This window comes from Rhea americana, unplaced genomic scaffold, assembly GCF_003343005.1.
Source record: "Rhea americana isolate MKP2758 unplaced genomic scaffold, rheAme1 scaffold_57, whole genome shotgun sequence".
Lineage (NCBI taxonomy): Eukaryota > Metazoa > Chordata > Aves > Rheiformes > Rheidae > Rhea > Rhea americana.
The window spans coordinates 418,208-436,990 of NW_028186723.1; the positions used below are offsets into that span (position 1 = coordinate 418,208).

An 18,783-nucleotide genomic window follows, 5' to 3' on the forward strand; every position below is an offset into this window, starting at 1 on the left:
TCTAGAGAAGGTGAAGAAAGAAGTGTTTTGCCACTTTCCCTGTTGAGACTTCTTCAGCTAAGTGTATTCGCATTATATCATTTGCATTGATTTTTTTCATTCTTCATTTCTTCACTATTTAATTTCACCCATAGCTTCCAATATTTGAGCGTATCTCAAATAYTACAGCTTCTTCTTCCTTTGCAGTTTCAATAACCTTTGCATATGCATGTATGTGTAGGCATTCATGTATCTTTTATTTAAGGAGTAATTACCCAGACTACACATACTGATCTCGTTTATCTTTTCCGAGTAGCTTCTGTGTACTCTTGGTGCTCTTTGTTAAATCTTCTGTCCCTTTTTAGTGCCTCTTTCTGGTATTTCTATATGCAGGATGAATGTGTTGTCCTACTAGTGGCTGTAAAAATAAGTATAAAATGGTGACTATTTCCAAGAGCCTCGTTGTGTGAATCTGTTCAAAATCTTCCACTAGTGCAATGTATGTATGTGCACAGACACTTTTAATCTAATCGCTTGGATGAGCCAGAAGACTTAGCACTGTTCTTTTTACTATTCACCAGCTGACTTTTCAGTGAAGTTCAAGGTCTTACTGCACGTAGGAGAATCTGAAATGCYCTTGGTGCCATACGGTTCAAAGACACCCTTAAGGAGTTGATTTTGGTCCTGAGTACTTGTTAAGCATTTAAAGGTTGCAGCTAATGGCAGTTTCAGATGGGAAATTTTCAAGTTGCAAGTTTTGAGGGATTATTATTATTTTTTTTTTTCTGTCAGAAATGAAGGTCATTTGGGTATGTCAGCCTGAAAATATTCAGGAATATTTTTAAATGCAGTATTGTCCAGATTTTTGCAGATTTCTGCCAGACTTTTCCTCTGGTATCATTCAGTAAACTTGGAAGAGTATTTTTTTTTCTATCTCTTTTTAAAGACTGTTGCTTTTGGAGGGTAGTAAAGGGGGTTTTGTCCCTATAGAAGAAATTGTTTTACCAGAATCTGAACTGTGTAAAATATGCCCAAGTTTTGGTAATGTGAGTCATGCCATGAGTGATGATATCTGTAATTAAAAAAAGTTATTTTGGGGACATTTGGAAAACTATGGGGAGTTGTTTGTTGGTAGAAAGCTCAAGATAGAAGAGTGTCTACTGTAGGACGTAGGCCTTGCTTCTTTACCATATCACACCAAACTTAAGGAGCATATGTAATATGCATAATATAGTTTCATTGTACATTGTACCTGAGCATTAGAAAAAACTGTAAACACTATGATTATCCTGTTTTAGGATGATAGTTCCCTTTCACCATTTGAAGAGGTTGAGATGTAGAGAGGTTGTGTTTCTTACCTGCTTTCACGCAGTGAGACAGCAGAAGATTCAGAARTCAAACTTCCTTCTATTCCTTAGTGTTAATCTAATGATTTATTAATAACYGTTCTGTACTTTTAGGAAATCTGTCCAGTCTAAGTCGTCTTGGCCTAAGGTACAACAGGCTGTCAGCAATTCCGAAGTCCTTAGCAAAATGCAGTGAACTTGATGAACTGAACCTGGAGAACAACAACATTTCTACTTTACCAGAGGTGAGAGTTGCAGGGAGTTGATGCGGGAGGGAATGTTTTTGTTGTCGTAAGGAATCTTGCTGTTTGGCTGATGGGTTGGACTGTATAAAAGTATTTCATCTTGCATCACAGCTCTGAGGAATACTCTTCATTTTAATTAACATGTATGTAATATGAAATAGTGCAATTCTGTAGATACTAGTTGTATCTAACCAACTAGTAGAGAGATGCCTATGTCATGCAACTTGTGGCGAATTGAGAACAGCGCATGTTRATGCGTTCATTTTCCTGAATCTCTTATGACAACTTATAGTAARGAGTACAGGTTCCCATCGTTCAAGCTGGACAAGAGGCTGTCAATGTTGTTACTTCATGCAGGTAGAAGAAGGAGAAAAATAAAAATGAAGGAGAGGTATCTTTAACCCYTTCTAATAGACAGGCAAGAATGAACTTTAAAAGACTGGATAAAGTCTATCATATCGACTTGACCTTAGCATTCCAATTTTAATGTGAAGAAGACTGCGTTTTTGACACGAACATGGTATTGCCTAGCAATTCATTGACATATCACCCATCAGTTATGAAAAAAAAGATTTTTTTTTTATGTTTTCGGGTGGTTCTGTGAGGATCTGGGGAGAAGAAGTAAGGGAAGCAGTTTTTTCACTCTTCAACTTTTTATAGTTGCTGCACTTGTCATATTTTCTTTTTTGCTTCATGCTCAGTTTAAGAGCAAAGAAAATAACAATAGTTAGAAGTTTTGGAGCTGCTGGAGTTTTGGTCACTGGAATAGTTGGCTACAGAGCATTAAAAAAAAAGTTTAGGCATCTGCAAACTATGAAAATATTTAGACTGCTGGATTATACCTTTCTTTTTATTTTATTTATTTATTTATTTTGCGGTTTCTTGAGACTGACTGGTGCTAAACATACAGAGAAGAATCTTTTCACTGTATTTTTAAGCTTTCCTAACCTGTTCAAAACAAGAGTTGTGTATATATTAGTCATATTAAATAATTAAAATGTACATAATGAGGGATGAGGAAACTATATATAGAGGAAAAAACCTAAATGCTAACTAATGGAGTTAAGCAAAGCATTCATAGCAACCAAGTGCAGTCACTACTTTCCTTCAGATAAATTACTGAACAGGAATGATAGCCTGAAAACATAGAATTTAATAAATGATCAGATAAAACTGTCATTTAAGAAAAAGCTACTGAGTGAAAGTTACCAGGCTGCTTTTAAGGTGAAAGCTAAACTAGCCTGCTTCACTGAGGCATATTATAAAAGCATCTACRGTGTAATTACAAATGGATACTGTGATTATTTGCTCTAAAATATGTTCAGTCATAATACAAGACTCCTTGAGATTGTGCTGCCTTCTGCATATATATTTGCCAACAACAGTATGTTAACACTTAAGCTGCTACTTTGCAGCAGTGTGTAATTTAGTAGTGTAATCTGCCTAAAAAGAAACATTCTTTGCCATGTTACAAAGAACTACATTTGTGGAAGAAACTTCTGAATTTCAAAACATCGCTGAAGCTGCTGACAGTGCCTAATAAATATTTTATCTTAGAAAGTTGGGCTGGKAGCAGGCAACACTGCCACAGTTTTCATAGATACTGAGAGCATTGCTCTCTTTGTACTGCCACAGTTCCGTTTCTTTCCTTCAAATATGTGTTTGATTAATCTAGATAGTAACTAACATTTTAAATATTTTTGTATGCATGCAGACTTCAAAAATAAATTTTAGAAATGCCAAGATATGTTTTGAAGCAATAAAATGTGTTTGTAACAGAGCTCAAAGACTGCCTAACTTGAGGAAGAAAAGTATCAGTAAAATAAAAAACAGCTCAAAGCAGGATTTCAAAATCAAAGATTATACTAGCTAACAATTAGATTTTAATGACTGGTACTGATTTAAAGATCTATTGCTTGATCCTTAGGGGGAAAATTGCTTCACTGGTATTTGTTGAGATGCCCCAAGAATAGTATTGCAATTCTTTTGAAGTTTTAGCCATGAGATGTAGACAAGTCCCTACTTAATCCATTTTATTTATAGTAACATTAATAAACTATTTAGAAAAGGGAAAGTAACCAAAGCTTTCCTGGTAAAAGCCTCAAAACAATGTTCTTAAAGTTTTTAAGGAGAATATAGCATGAAAATTGCAACCCAGACATGCAGACGTTAAGAATACAGTTGGAATCATTATCTTGTTACTACTCATTCCTGATTGCAGGTGTTGCATTATTTATGGCATGTAATGCCATGCGTAAATCTCTAATTTCTGTAATACTTAAGCAAATAGGGCTGAATTCTAGTTGACATCGTGATAAGCAAAGGTGATRCTTCAGCAGTAATTTAGCTCTCATCATTCATCTCCATAGTTCCAGTAACTTGCTTGGCACATAACTGACAAACAAAACTGTGAGATCCACGCTGCTGAGATTTTATAAACTTATAAGATTAGAAAGACTGTGGATACAATGACTGACCGTTGATACCTAGTTTAACTGCAGGATTGCTGCTTTTTGTTCCTTAMGGGGGAAAAAAAAGATGAAGTAATATTATTTAGGAGTGTGTTTGAAAACAGGAAAAAAGCTGGAATTTCTGAAACCTTCGCTAGTAACTCTTCCTCTCCCTCCTCCTCTCCCTCATTCTTTCACTTTGCCCAGTCTAGTTGCTTGAAGCCATTATAGGCTAAAAGGAAACTTCTCATTCACAATATAGTTTTTTTTTTTTAATTATTATTAATAGAACGAAAGATTTGTTGTGGAAATACCAAGCAGACGCTGGAATAACCAACGTATGCTGTCGATTCTTACTCGAGCCCCGCTCAGCTGTGAGCGGACGCCGCAGTTGAAGGACACGCAGCTCGGCGGCGCTGGCCGCGCGTTAAGCCGGGGCTGGTGCCCGGCCGGCTGCGCCCGCCGGGGCAGCGCCTGCCCGAGGGGCAGCCGTGTGTTACGTGAAATTCCTGTCGGAGGAGAAGAGGGTTACGAAACCTCCTGCGGCTGTGCTTTTTAAGTGTGATATGTTTGCTTTTCTGTATCTGCCAAAATATGAGGAGAAAGGGAGACAYAGCATGACGTCTAATGATTACGAGGGTGCGTTTGCTGCTGATGGAACTTGGATCAAATTTAACGCTGGTTTATGTGCTACAACACTTTGTATTTAGGGGATGGTCTTGGGGGGAGGCGTTTCTAGTTAGACCCGTGTGGGAAAGGATGTGTGTTCAAATAAACCTGTCCTAAATTCCTGGGTGGTTTTCTTTTCTCTGCAGGGTCTTTTATCCAGCCTTGTCAAACTGACTAGTTTAACACTGGCCAGGAACTGCTTCCAGTCCTATCCTGTGGGTGGCCCGTCCCAGTTCTCCACAATCTACTCTCTCAATATGGAGCACAACCGCATCAATAAAATCCCCTTTGGAATCTTCTCGAGAGCTAAAGTTTTAAGTAAGCTGAACATGAAGGTGAGGCACAGACACTGCTGTATGTGAAAATCGATGAGGAGCAGAGTTTCTTATTCCGTGAATTCTGGCCATCTTAATTATATAACGAATAAATTTATGATGCCGAGATGGACGCTGCTGCTGTGAGATACAAAAGCAACTCTGTATGAGTTTTGAGAAGTACTGTCAAAGTGTTGTTGATTGGTCTCTATTTTTGTTAATTMAGCTTCTCACGCATTTGTTTGCATTTGGACAGTAAAAGCAACGTAGCTGGTTGCAGAGTTTTCTAATATTCAAATGAGTCATGAGTGTGCAGAGTGTGGCTTATTTCTTTCTCTCTTCTGCTYTTGTGGTTTGGATTAAAAACAAAATTTTTGTAAAATTTGTTAATTTCCTTTTTTGGGGGAGGGGACATATTCCTTCAAAATCAAAATTTGGGGACTGCTAGTGTTAGTTGCAGGGCGCACAGAAAGAGGACCCTTGGAGCGTGTGTCACACACAGTGAAGAGCTAGGGAAAAGTGATGATGTTCTCAGAATTGGTTTGTTTTAAGTCTTGGTAAATGCAAGTACAGATAATAAAACCTATTTCAGCAGTAGCCAAGCTCAGCTACTGTTTTTCAATGTTTTTGGCACAAACATATTCTTAATTTGCATTATTATTATTATTACTATTTAACACACACTTGTCTGTCATGTTTACCAGTTCTTTGAATAACTTTTTTTTTTCTTTTTTTTGAGTTTATGGTGTTTGGTCTAAATAAAATTTTATAGCAATATTTTGAACAGTAGGATGTTCAGATTCATTTCAGATTTGTTTACTCCGAGCTATTAAGGTATATTTACTGGTTGCTTTGGGGGATTTTTTTTTTCTAAACCACATGTACCTGTTGTTTTCAGACCTGAGCTATGAAGCATTGCTGGCTGTTCCCTGTGTCCCAGCTCAGCCAAGTAGCCAGAACCTTGAGTAATGTCTTTGCTTGTGTTTTGTAGCTGTACATGACTTATTTTTTAAACTGGTTGGAAAGAGGAGTTGGATTTTTTTTTTTTTTTTTTAATAGCAAATTTCATGGTTTTAGTATTCCAGTATTGCTGGAAGTATTTGCAAGTTAGGGTGAATTTTCTTTTTTCTTTCTTTTTTTTTCTTTTTCTTTTTTTTTGCCTCCATTGTATTCAGCAGAGAAAAGATAAAAATATTRTTTTAATTGTTTTAACTATTGGGAGATCTGAAATCTTGAGAATTATGTACCTCTAATTATTCCACTTCAGTTCACATTGGTACCAGAGTTGTTTCTGTAACTCTAGATTGCTTGTTATGCTTTGAGAAATTTGAGAAATATTGGCCAATTRWAAATATTTWYTTCTTATTTAATTGTCTAGACTTTTATTATCAATTATTTTATAAGCACTTTGTTTAATCCCTCAGATTCCTTGTTGACCTCTCTTAAATGCAAGCTCTAAATCACAAAATTTAACATTTTGATATGTTAAATCACAGGACAATCAGCTGACCTCACTCCCCTTGGACTTCGGGACTTGGACTAGTATGGTAGAACTGAACCTAGCTACTAATCAGCTTACAAAAATCCCTGAGGATGTATCTGGGCTTGTTTCTCTTGAGGTGAGAAGAATATAAATGAAGAGCTGACTAGGTGAAYCCATGCAAATAGGCATTTTCTAGTCCGGGTTTAATTCACGGTATTTTTGGGTCATCTTGGGAAGAATGTCAAATGAATATGGATAACATTTAAATAGGTGTGTTTCATGTGYGTACGATTGTTGTGAATAGTTTTTTGGATGTTGTTCTTTAGCCTTCTGATGTAAATCTGTTCAGGAAGGGTTAAGAATGCATGTATGTGTGCGTRTGTGTATATCTATATTTAACTAAGTACAAAGAAAATATCATCAGAAAATTAGTGTTGCAACTGAAATGGATTCAGAGTTTGGGGCCCAGAGAGAGTAGCATGTAAATGAAAGGGAGCAAAGAAATGTAACAGCGGCTCGCAGCACAGGTGGCTTGACCGTAGTGTTGTGAACCTTGCAGGCAGCTGGACCCTTGAGCGGAAGAGCTCTGTAGGTGGAAACAGTGAATTAATCCTGTCTCGTCCCCTAGTCCTGTTTCCTGAGGTGCCATCAGCAGAGACAGCCAGGGACATGCAGATAGAGGTGTTTTTCTGGACAACTCCGACATACTGTTAAAGGGATTTTATAGCCTCTGTGAGTCACCGGGAAAAATATGTTAAAGTACAACAGCAAATGGCATATTTGAAATTGCAAGTTTCCAGTAGTATGACTACTGCTCTGAATAATTAATAATTTCCTATAGTTTCATGCAAAAATGATATGGCAGATTAAKAGCTATTTATTAGTGCAGTTTCCTTAAAGGTTTTTGTTGATTTGATTGGGAAGCTAGTAACTTCTGACAGCTGGGGTTTCTAGGTGTCCTGCAGGCTGCTTGGGTTAGAGAGCTGCATGGTGCGCAAGCTTGTCAGTGCTGTTTTTCTCTGTAATTAAAGAATCAAATACAAAGCACTGTTTAGGCAGTGTTTACACAAAAGCAAAGGTTCCCACAGCAATGCTAGATCAGCCGCATTGCATATTGGTAGTATTTTCTGTTCCTGCCTTTGTTTCTTGATACACATTAGAGTGTTACTACTCTTATTGTAATGTGTCTATCTTAGAGCATAAAGGAAGGCCACCGTAATACTGTTTGTGGTAATGTTAGGTTTCTGGCTTTTATTCATTTTGATTTTTCACTTTGATTTTTAGTCTTGTTTTCTATGCTGTCCCTGCCTTTTGTGTTTGCGGGCTAGATGAAGCTAGTTAGAGACGGGATTATTAGAATCCAGGCTCTCGCGGGCTTGGCTGGCTCAGTGGGGAGTGGTGAGTGGCTTGGAGGAGTGTCCATGCCGGGTGCACTTTCACATCCTTGTGTTTCAGTGTGCGTTATTAAAAAACCTACATGCCGGGTGCACTTTCACATCCTTGTGTTTCAGTGTGCGTTATTAAAAAACCTAGATAACAACCATGTTTAAGCAGTAATTACCTTACTACTCACTGGGTTGCTATGAGGCCTGATTATTTCTAAGGACTGGTTGAGCTTCTCTGGAGAAAAATGTTGTATTGGTGTAAACTTGGTTATTTTATTTAGTTGTGTCAAAATGAATAACTTTGTTAATTTACATTGCAAGTAAGGATACATTTCCTGAATCTAGGATGTTCATACTATGAACATGAGCAGAAATAAGCAGAAACATGAGAGGATCACACTGTAGTGGGGGCTACAAGGTGATAGGAGAAGCTTAGGTGTTTTGCTCTGTAGGTTTACTTGCCTCTTCTTTTAACCAAAGGAACATATGGAGGGATTAGAGTTTTCAAGGAGAATTTAGCAAGCCCAGCAAGGAAATGGCTGTGTGTAAACAGTGATAGGGAAATCTAGGAAAAAATGTTTTTCTCTTGGTCATTTGAGGAGATAAGGTGCTRTTTTGTTTTTGTTCTGCATTTATCRTTACGTAAACTAGTATTTGAAAGAATCTTACCATAAAGCTATGCTTTTGTATCACTAATTCAGACTTCTTTTTTAAGAAAATCAGATCAGTGATTAGCATGWTTTTTATTATCTTTTCAGTTTGCTTCAATAATTTGATTGCAGGCTAATCTTGCACTTTATTACTTGAAAAATATAGAAAGAGCCTGTCTTCATTCTTATTTAATTAATGTATTACTGAAGTTCTGTCTGTATTTTTTTTCCTAAGGTTCTTATCTTGTCAAACAATCTCCTAAAGAAACTTCCTCATGGAATTGGAAATCTACGGAAACTCCGAGAGTTAGATCTAGAGGAAAACAAACTGGAATCCTTGCCAAATGAAATAGCTTACCTCAAGGATCTGCAGGTGAAACAATAATTGGCAGAGATAAACATCTTATGTCCTTTACTTATACTATGCTTATTTAATTATAGGCTAGTTTAATGAGGGAAGCTATTCAAGACTGGAATATAGACAAGAGTTAACAATCTCACTGAGCTTCCTCCACGGTTTGTCCCCACCAATTCTTCTACAGATTCATGAGTTGATTTTGAACAAACAAATTTTAAAGAGCTTAACCATGTTCTATGATGAGTTCAATACTACTGCAGGAATAACCTCTGATTCAGTAATGTTCATAAAAGTTTTTATACTTAGGATGGAAGGCACTTATTTTATGTACTTTCTTCAGGCACTGCCCTCTTCTTAAGTTTCGTGATGCTTAATAGAGGTCTGAAATGTTGTAGATGAGTAGAGCATCTTTTGTGTTCAGTTGCTGAAGGTTAGCAGCAGCAGATTATCAGCTGCAGATCTTGTTATTTGCTGTTACTTGAAGTCACAAGTTAAGCTAATTTTTAAAAATGTGTTTTTTTCCCCCAGAAATTGGTTCTGACTAATAATCAGTTGACCACCCTTCCCAGAGGTATTGGTCACCTTACCAATCTGACGCACCTTGGGCTTGGAGAGAATCTTCTTACACACCTTCCTGAGGAAATTGGTAAGGTTCTTTTTTCTGGTTTCATGCAGTGTGGCTGAGCCAAAGCAGTTCCTTACACAGAAGATAAGCATCTAGTTTGCTTGCGAATAAAGGTCAAAAAATTCATGTGAAATTTCCAGAAATATATAACCTGATGTGATGCGTGTGCTACAGGAACAGCACTATGGTGTGTGATCTTTATCATCCTGTTGAACTGTCATGAAATGAATGATCTCACTTTTTTCAATTCTTTATGCAAAAGCTGACAAACGCACATTAACTTGGAATGGTGAGAGTCCTTTTCTCTCAAAATTCTCCCACAAGATTGTGTATTATCAGTCACTTCATAAACATATTTTTAGAAGAAGTTTGATGTAAGAAAGGAAATGCACTGGTCCTAGTCACTATTTCATGGTATCGTCAAAAACCTTGTGCAAGGTATAGACAGCTGAAGCAAACATTCTTATTGATAGTCTTGCACACACTTCCATCAGGTAAGCATCAAATTGGTTTTTACCTTGACAAGATAAGAAAAGGAAGTGAAGAGGAAGAGATCTACAGAAGGAAAAAGATGAGTAGGATTCTGTCCATCTACTTAAGACATCCAGAATAAGCAGGATTCAGAGCACTGAAAACTGAGAGGCCAATAGTCAGTTGCAAGCACCTCTAGAGCATGATTCTTAAGTTATAGTGTCGAAGTGTCTTGAAGTTAAAGGTTTTTTTTAATAGAGGCAAAAAAGATGGGAGAACCTATGCAAAGCAAAATACGGTTGAAAACTTAGYGATGTGCACGTGGGGGAAGCTGGGACATGATCTGTCTCTCCTAGCATCTCTAGTGAAGAGCCATTACAGCTTCTGCTTATCGTGTAGGTGTTTCTGTGTGAGAAGGGCTGAAAAAATCTAAATGTGGAGCTGTTCTTGTAACTTAGTTCATAAATGAGTGGAGAGAGCTAGCTCTGATGCTTTGTAAACTACCTGCAGAATTAAATCGGTCATTATTTTTGAAATACTATTATAGGTGTCCTATTTGGTTATTACAACTAACAGGACATTTTGCTACTTCCAGAAGCAAATGCTTTATCTAAAATTATCAGCCATCTTTCATTATTTCTTTTATATACTTTCCATCTTGTTGTTTTGCCATGTCTTGAGCCCTGACTGCTCCTCTTTTTCTTGTGGAGGATGAAATAGTCTGTTAGATGTCTATGATATATTAAAAAAAAAAAGTGTTATAAAGAAAGAACTTGAATATTTGGAGTATATTTCAAAGACAGGGATTTATTTTGATATTTAATTGCTGTGGAGGAATGGAAATCTTAAGAAAGAGGAAATTGCTCTGTTTTCCAGCTTCTGGTTAATCTGTGTTACAGTATTTGTAGTAAAGGCAAATTGTGAAGTTTGAAATCAGGAGGAATTTTTTTATCCAGATTTGTTCTTTTTAATAAATTAATTGCTGTGTAGAGTTCCCCCTTTCTTCCTGTGGCACACTGTAGTAATATCTTTAGATCTTTAATATATAGACTCTAATTACACAAAAAGTATGGTATAGATATTTTTATACAGAAACTGTGTAGTATAAACAATGTCTAGGCTCTTCCAACTAGATAGATACTCAATGTAGCATGTAATTGCAAAGACTAGACTGAATAATTGAGGTTTAATCTCTCTCAGTTCTGTTGTTCTGTGTGTTCTTGGCTGTTATTTAGATGAGATGCTATAATGGACACTTTTACAGAAAACTGAAACAAATGTAGTTCTAAAAGTTGCTGTGCTTGAAAATAGAAGTTGAAATGAGTCACTAAGTATAGATTCTGTATAGTAAGAAATCTCCTAGCAGAGCAAACTTACTCTTTCAATTTTTAGAGCTTCAGTCTAAAAGTTGTAAGCTGTGTGAACCAAAAAGATCATTTCTTTATGCTGTTTTATTTTAACCAGGTACACTGGAGAATCTGGAAGAACTGTATTTGAATGACAACCCCAATCTGCACAGCCTTCCCTTTGAGCTGGCTCTTTGCAGCAAACTGTCAATAATGAGTATTGAGAACTGCCCGCTCAGCCACCTTCCACCTCAGATTGTTGCGGGAGGACCCTCTTTCATCATCCAGTTCCTAAAAATGCAGGGACCATATCGTGCCATGGTCTGATGCTAATCGGATTGTCCAATACACTGTACAAAATACAAACTGCATTAATGTTGTAATTGTCTGTATATGTATATATAATATAATATATGTGGTTTATATTATATTATATATATATATATATAAAAATATATAAATAATATAAAAAGGCAAATTTAAGACTGCATTATGTGTTTCTGCTAATAGAGGAATCATAGCCATTTAGATTTTCTTTTTTATTCTGTAAAAATGCTTGTCTAAGTTTTCTTTGCTGAATTTGATGGAAGTTGTCTGAGTAATCTGGAAATACCAGTTCATTTAAAGCAATTGCCAATGAACTSAAATGTTAAATTTAAGGGACAAAAATAGTTTTGCTTAGATTTACTTTCAGTTAAGAGAAATGTATAACCTTTATATAATGAACTTTTCTGTTATCCTCCCTCTTTTTTGTGTCAAAACCTGAAAGGGTGATGTGTCCTGAGGTTGAGATTTTCTTTTAACTTATTTTGAGATTTGAAGCAAATGGTGTTTTTTATATTGTTTACAGTCAGAGTAAATCACTGGATTTTGTTTTATTTTGATTTGCTCTGTTTTAATCAATCATATCTAGAATTTATATGCCTCTGCTGATGAAATTTTATCAACCGGTTCGTGTACTAAAACCATACTCATCAGAACAACTGGCAGGAGAAAAGGATGGAGTCAAAAGAAAAAGAAAGAAAAAAGCTTGAATTCTTTTAAGTCTTGCTTCCTTGAGTTATCAGTTGCAGGYATAACATATCTGAACTGAGCCTTTTGCGGTTGATCTTTTCTAGCACAAGTAAACCTTTTCAGATTGGTAAAAATGTTGAGTGTTCTCAGTGAAGAGCAGTTTTCATTTTGTGAAGTAACAATTCCATGAGGTCTAACAGTACAGCTAAGTGGCAAGGAAATAATATATATGTACATTTTTATTACAATGTTGAGTCGTAAACTACCACAGGCAATTTTAAGGATTCCTTATAGTCCTTGTACAATAAATGAATGTGTCTTACTTTTAAACACTGCAATATATGTAAGTTTTAAGGTTGGTTAACAATGTACTATGGTTTTATATCTTGACTTGCCTTGTACCTCCTTCCATTATGGAACTTCTGTGTCCAAGCACAATATCTTCACACTGTGCTGTTTTGCTGCTGAACTAAATGCACTTTTCCCCACAGCTGGGGCACTTGCTTCAAAATATTCAGTTCAGTATCCTGAGTATTCTTTTTTTAACTTCATCCTATCTGTTTCAGTATTAAACCGATCTATTAAAAAAAGAGGCACCTTTTTCATTTGTGCATAGATGTTGATAGCTCAAGAGAAACACTGTAAGTAGTGAACATTCAGTTTTATCTTGACATTCTTGGTTGCTTAAAAGGCAAAAGATGCTTCAGGGAAATTTACACTATTGCTGCACTTGTAGGGCCAGTTAACCTTTTTTTTAGGAGGATAGAAACTGTAGAGGCGGTTGCATTCCACTCGTTTACTGAAGAACTCTCCAGTTTATACTCATTGCAATTGCTGCTGGGGTAGTGTGACTTGGAGGATTGTATCTTTTGAACAAAATCCAATCAACTGATGCCATGAGAAATCTATTTCACGTGCAAAAGTTTGGGGAATAATATTTCTGGCTTTCAGGCATGCTTAATTATAATTGTTGCCTTGATCTAGTTCTTTTTGGCATTGCAATCTGTTTCTTACATCTTAACAAGGAGTAAGTTTAAATGGAAGGCAGGTGGAGATATAAAACTTTAGAGGGCTTAAACATGCTGTAAAACTATTGTAGATGTCACTGGATTTTACTAAGTAATGTCCTCTTCTTTCGCACTCTTTTTTTTTTTTCTTTTTTCTTTTTCCCCTCATCTGCTGTAGCTTTCAGTTTAGACTCTAGTTTATAAAAGGCTGGTTTCTTATGGTTCTGCCTGAATTTAATCTTTCTCAGCATTAAGTTGTTAAAATATGAAGATGCTGAAATGTGTAATTTCAAGACTGTAATCTAACTTCTGAATTTACTGCTAAACCCATACTTTGTGCCCTCAGGTCACTAGGGGAAACTGGTTTAATGGTTCCTTAAAGCAAAGGTGGCGACCCCTTGTGTTTTAAAGTATCTTGGTCTTGTTCCCTGTCTGCTCCTCAATCCCATTTTTATAAGAGTTGATGGGATTAAAATTGTTAGTTTGTAAATATGTTGATTATTCACCTTGTTAAGGTACACGCTTAATGACTGTATAATTGGAGTTGACACTCTCTCACATAAGTCCTTGTGGAGGAGAAGTTGGCTACCAAAGTAGTGCTCGATACACTTGCTTAAAAACAAACAAAGTATTCTTTTCATTACACTTATAGGAATAAATAAAGCTATGTTTTAATTCATTACGATATTAAAAACAGGATATTTTTCAAACTATCTTTGTACTAGTATGGTTGCTGCAATGCCAGATACTCCTGAGCCCTGTTTTAGGAATCCGTGTTACGCATTCTGAGGTGAACACTTGTTTTTTTGGTATCTCAAGAGAGATTTGAATAAAAGCAGTGTGAGAGAAGTTCTGCTGCAGGAAAAATGGGATTGGAGAAAGAAATTGGAAAGTCCTTCTTTAAAATCAGCCTGAAGTTTAGCCTGTCATGAGTTGGGAATAGGTGCATATAAATCCATGTATATACATATCTGGATTTATATCCAGATTCATATAAATCAAGCTTCTGACAGTTTGATTGTTCAAGACAGTTTTGCATCCCAACGTAAGTCTTCTACATTTCCCAGGATGCTGAATTACTGACTGGTGCAGTTTCTAAATTGTATTTAATGCCTGGTGGCATTCACTTGGACATGTAGAAGCTTATACACATTTAAGAACTTGGTTTGGTCTCCTCAATTAAAATACGAATGGAAAGAACTTCATCCTGACAAGAGTGAGTGTGTGTTTGTAWATGTGTATACATACATATGTGTATAATATATGTATGTATGTATGTATTAAATCATAGACAAGGTGCAGAAATTAAGTTTTTAGGATGTCTTTGATAAACAGGGTGGATAAACAAGTGATACACAGAAACCTGTATTAAAAATTTTATGACTCCCTTGTTTAATTGTTATCTTTCAACTATCTCTTCTAAGTTATTTTGAAATATGACAATCTTTAGTTGGGTGAAAATCATGACCTTTATGGCTTGCCCGTAGACAAAATATTATCAGTTCGATGTGTGTCTGTGCCTATGTACATATGAATGTGTGTATGACACACTCTCTATAAAGACAGTATCTGGAATCATGCCATGATTTAACAGAAGCTAAATTACTGTCCTGTGGACTAAATAGTATTATGAAAATCTGATCAAATATAAAGCAGATCAGGGATTTATCAAATAATGAAAAGAAGGAATAATTGCCAATGTGACTCAGATTTTGATCACATATTGCATTTAAATCTGCTAAATTGGAAAGTTGGTTGCTAATTCTTGGCTGCAAAAATGTTTTCTTTTAGTATAAATAGTATAAAACTATTCAAGTTCTATCTCTGGACTACTTAACATCCAAAACAAAATTGTCCGTAGTCTAAATGCAGTGGAAGTACTGCATGTAAAGTTGGGTCCTAGCGTTATGTAATCGGCACTTTTTTGTTTGTCAGATGCTATTGGAAACTTTTAAATTCATAACTCCCTTTCTAAAAAGAGTTTTGTGTTGTAGGATACTTGCTTCAGTGCCTCTCTCAGATTTTGGTTTTCTCTGCAGTTTTGTCCATCTTTTGCTGATGTGTGAGAAAGTGCATGTTCAGACTTCTTGAAGATTGTGTTTGCTCATGTACGTGATTTAGTAAAACATTACTTAAACTGTCTAACTGGTTAGCACTTAAACCAATTCTGTCACCTGAAATTCAAGTACCATCTTTAATTCTGGGAATTTTAAAAATACCTTTTATTTAAAAATTATAAAGTTTTATCAGAGGTTATTTTGTCTTTTTTTTTCCATTTTTTTCCCCTGAATCATTACAAACTCATATCAGGGGAGGATTTGTCTTCATATCTTGATGCAGCTAAGTATTTTTGTACAGTCAGTATCACACCTCAGTTGTATCAAATAGGCATGCCAGAATTGCTTTTAATTGGATGTGCAGTTGGCAGTAATTTGCACAACACACAAACTCAAGGCACAGTAAAGACAATTACAAACAAATGATAATATCTGCAAATGATAYCTAACAGTTTTTGTTTTTATGCTAGCAAAGATCAGAAAATTGTGTTTATTATTCTGATGTTTAGGTCTTAACCAGGACTGCACAGGAATTTGCTGTGGAAAAATACAAAACCACACTAATTTTGTGGTTAAAAGCTAAACAAGAGTGTAAACAGTCTACAAAAATGTACTTTTAATCTGAAYTATTGTAATGTTGATTGTTATGTCTATATAAAAGATTGCCTTGCTTTTTTTATAAGAGTCATTCTGTATCAATGCATTCATTATAAATAGTATATTTGTAAATAAGCTGCCAMTGAGTCTTTTGAAAGTTTTCTAGTGTTTCTAGTCTAACTTAACCTGAATGTAAGTCATACTCATTCAGTGTCCCAAATTACGGAGAACTGCTTTCTCATGATATACTCTGCACTCTTTAAAAGATGTATTTTCAAGCAAAATACAAATTTTAATGTTTAGCAATTACAAGGATCTTCAAAAGTTGCATGACAGTAACTGCTTTATGCATAAAAGACATGTAAATTGCACACCTTTATAAAGCAAATGTTGGCAAAATCTTTTACTTTCATTTTGTTATAGTATAGTAAGGCATAAAGTAAAAGAAAATAGAATAATCTTTCTCTTTGAAAGAGAAAATAAATCTTAAAAATGGCTTTTACTGCAAAATGCTTTTCAGCAGCAACAACAACRACGACAAATGAAAATAGGTATGAAATTTCAGTGCCTAAGCAACAGTCACCTGTGTTATTTAATCTTCTGGTTTAATAAAAGATAGCATTTCCAAGCTGACATTTCAGAACTGTAAAAGGTTGTCTTTTAACTCTGCAAACTCRTGATAGACACTGTTTCAAGAAGGTCATGCTTACATCGTGTTCTACAAACAAACAAGCAAGCTTATATCCKGTGAAATCAGAATAGGAAGGCTTGAGGCGCTCAGATGTGATGACAAGGAGGGCACCAAAGCCAGAATATTTGTGATGGTGGTTGTCTTTGAAATAGTGGACCAGGTTCGCAGAGTGTGCAGCAGTTGTTACCGCGATAATCTGAACCTCTGTCCAGGTACACTCATGTCAGATCTTTGCCGATTGGAACTGGCAGAGGGTCTGGTTAAGCTGCCTAAGAGTCAGTCTTTGGGCTGAGCCTAAGTCCCTGTCACTGTAAGCGATCTAGCAATCCGGACACAGGCTAAGGGATGCTTGAGACTCGCCGTGAGAGCAGCTGTCCCGTGCCGCGTAGAGCCAGGCCATGGCCAGCTGTGCCCCCGGCAGTGCTGCATAGTGGATGTTTAAGGAATGTAGGAGGGACGTGCAGAGCTGGATATTTTTCTCTGGCGTACTTCTTGCAGAGCTCATCAGCTAGAGTTTGAAGGATTTCCTGAGAGGGAAGTAGTGCTTGCATCATGGCATGTAATAGCCCTTGCTAGATTAGGCAAATTCACAGAAGAAAGGGTTGGTTTGGTTGGTTGTTTTTTAATCTATTGGTATATCTGGCCTCCACAACATCCTGTGTCTAATAATTCCATAGTATAATTATGTGCTGGATTAAAAAGTACTTCCTTTTTGTTTGTTTCAACACACATTTCATTTGATGAATCCTAATTCTTATATTCTGAGAAATTTATGAACACTTGTTTTCCTGTTTATCTGTTCTTGAGTTTGTTTATTCATTCATTTATTTATTTATAAATAATTCAACTTAAGATCTGGGGAGTGTCTTTTCTCTGGGCCATAGAGTTTGTAGTTATTTAGCAGAAGGCAGATCTTCAGGCAGAAGATCTTCCATTCTGTGATAATTGTTGTAGCCTTTCCCTGCAGTTTTCTAGTCTCATCTCTTAATTTCTTTTCATTCTTCATGGCCGTTAGCAAGTTATTTTGTTGTTTGCATATTTCCTCTAGTTTGTGAAATAAAAGTACAGCTCTTTTATGAAAATTAAAGCTGAGTGGGTGATGAAGTTTAGTGCTAAATTCCAATGAGGGAATAATTCTACTGCAAAATGATGAAATTGGGGTTTATAACTCAGATGCTAGCCACCCACTACAATCATAAATTGTTTCCTTTGATTAGCTATAATACTGTGACATTCTCTTGCAGGCAGGTTTGAGAGACCAAAATTAAAGTTAAACTTTATACAAATATACCAATTTATACAATGCCAGTGCTTAAAATACTCCATTCGTAGTAGTAAAAGGACTTTTCTTTTTCTATACATTGGGTTAAGGGTCCCTAGTGCTGGAAGAAGGGACTTTTGAAGATCCCAGTTGGCCTTTTTAAATGGTCAAAGCTCAACATTTTCTGAAAGTATGGAGGTATTGCTAGAGTTGCGGTTCCTTTTTATAGTTGGAGATTAACAGCGTGCTAGTTGAGTTTCATTTGCCTCCTCGGAGCCTCTGCGGAATASCTGTATATGTAAGAAATTCCCATGGTAAACACATTGCTCCCGTAATGCATTGGCGATAATCAGTGCGAGCTAGGCAGTGCTCAGCAGCCACTGAGTCTGGGGTGARCTTGCCAGTCGTGACCACTTTCTATTCAAAGGACCGAGCGAACATCCACCGATGAGCCTGGCCTTAGAAGAAGGACACATTTTATCTCTGAGTGAAAAAAGAAGAAAATACYGGTTTCTGGCATCCAGCTTCCTAACCACTGTAGAAAGGGCCTGTAAAAATGTTCAGGTGGGGTCTTGGGTGAGATAAAAAGATTACAKTTGTATAATTAATCAGGTATAAAGTGCTTTTAATCAGGTGTGAAGTGCTTTGAGGTGATTGGTCTTATGAGAGTGCTGTTCTGAGTCAGGTTCTAATTTCCACTGGTGAAAGCTACTGATTTAGGCACCTGGAGTATGCTGAAGTGCATAGTGGCCAAATACTGTCAAAAGTCTGGACCCCAAGGTGCTTTACAGATTACAGCTAGTCCTTTGAATTGTACGTGGTGGCAAGTGGCAAC

General features: G+C 36.4%; 1 protein-coding gene across 3 annotated transcripts in view; it reads left to right on the top strand.

Annotated features, from left to right (window-relative positions):
- Nucleotides 1–17,713, top strand: part of SHOC2 (SHOC2 leucine rich repeat scaffold protein) — a 71,913-nt gene extending 54,200 nt beyond the window's left edge. For all 3 annotated transcript variants that reach the window (XM_085319042.1, XM_085319044.1, XM_085319043.1), the window contains exons 4-9: nt 1,440–1,570; nt 4,836–5,024; nt 6,500–6,622; nt 8,757–8,894; nt 9,408–9,525; nt 11,440–17,713. In XM_085319042.1, coding sequence (XP_085175168.1) covers nt 1,440–1,570; nt 4,836–5,024; nt 6,500–6,622; nt 8,757–8,894; nt 9,408–9,525; nt 11,440–11,648 — 908 coding nt within the window. In that variant the 3' untranslated portion in view covers nt 11,649–17,713. The remainder of the gene's footprint in view (nt 1–1,439; nt 1,571–4,835; nt 5,025–6,499; nt 6,623–8,756; nt 8,895–9,407; nt 9,526–11,439) is intronic.
- The last annotated feature ends 1,070 nt before the right edge of the window (nt 17,714–18,783 follow it).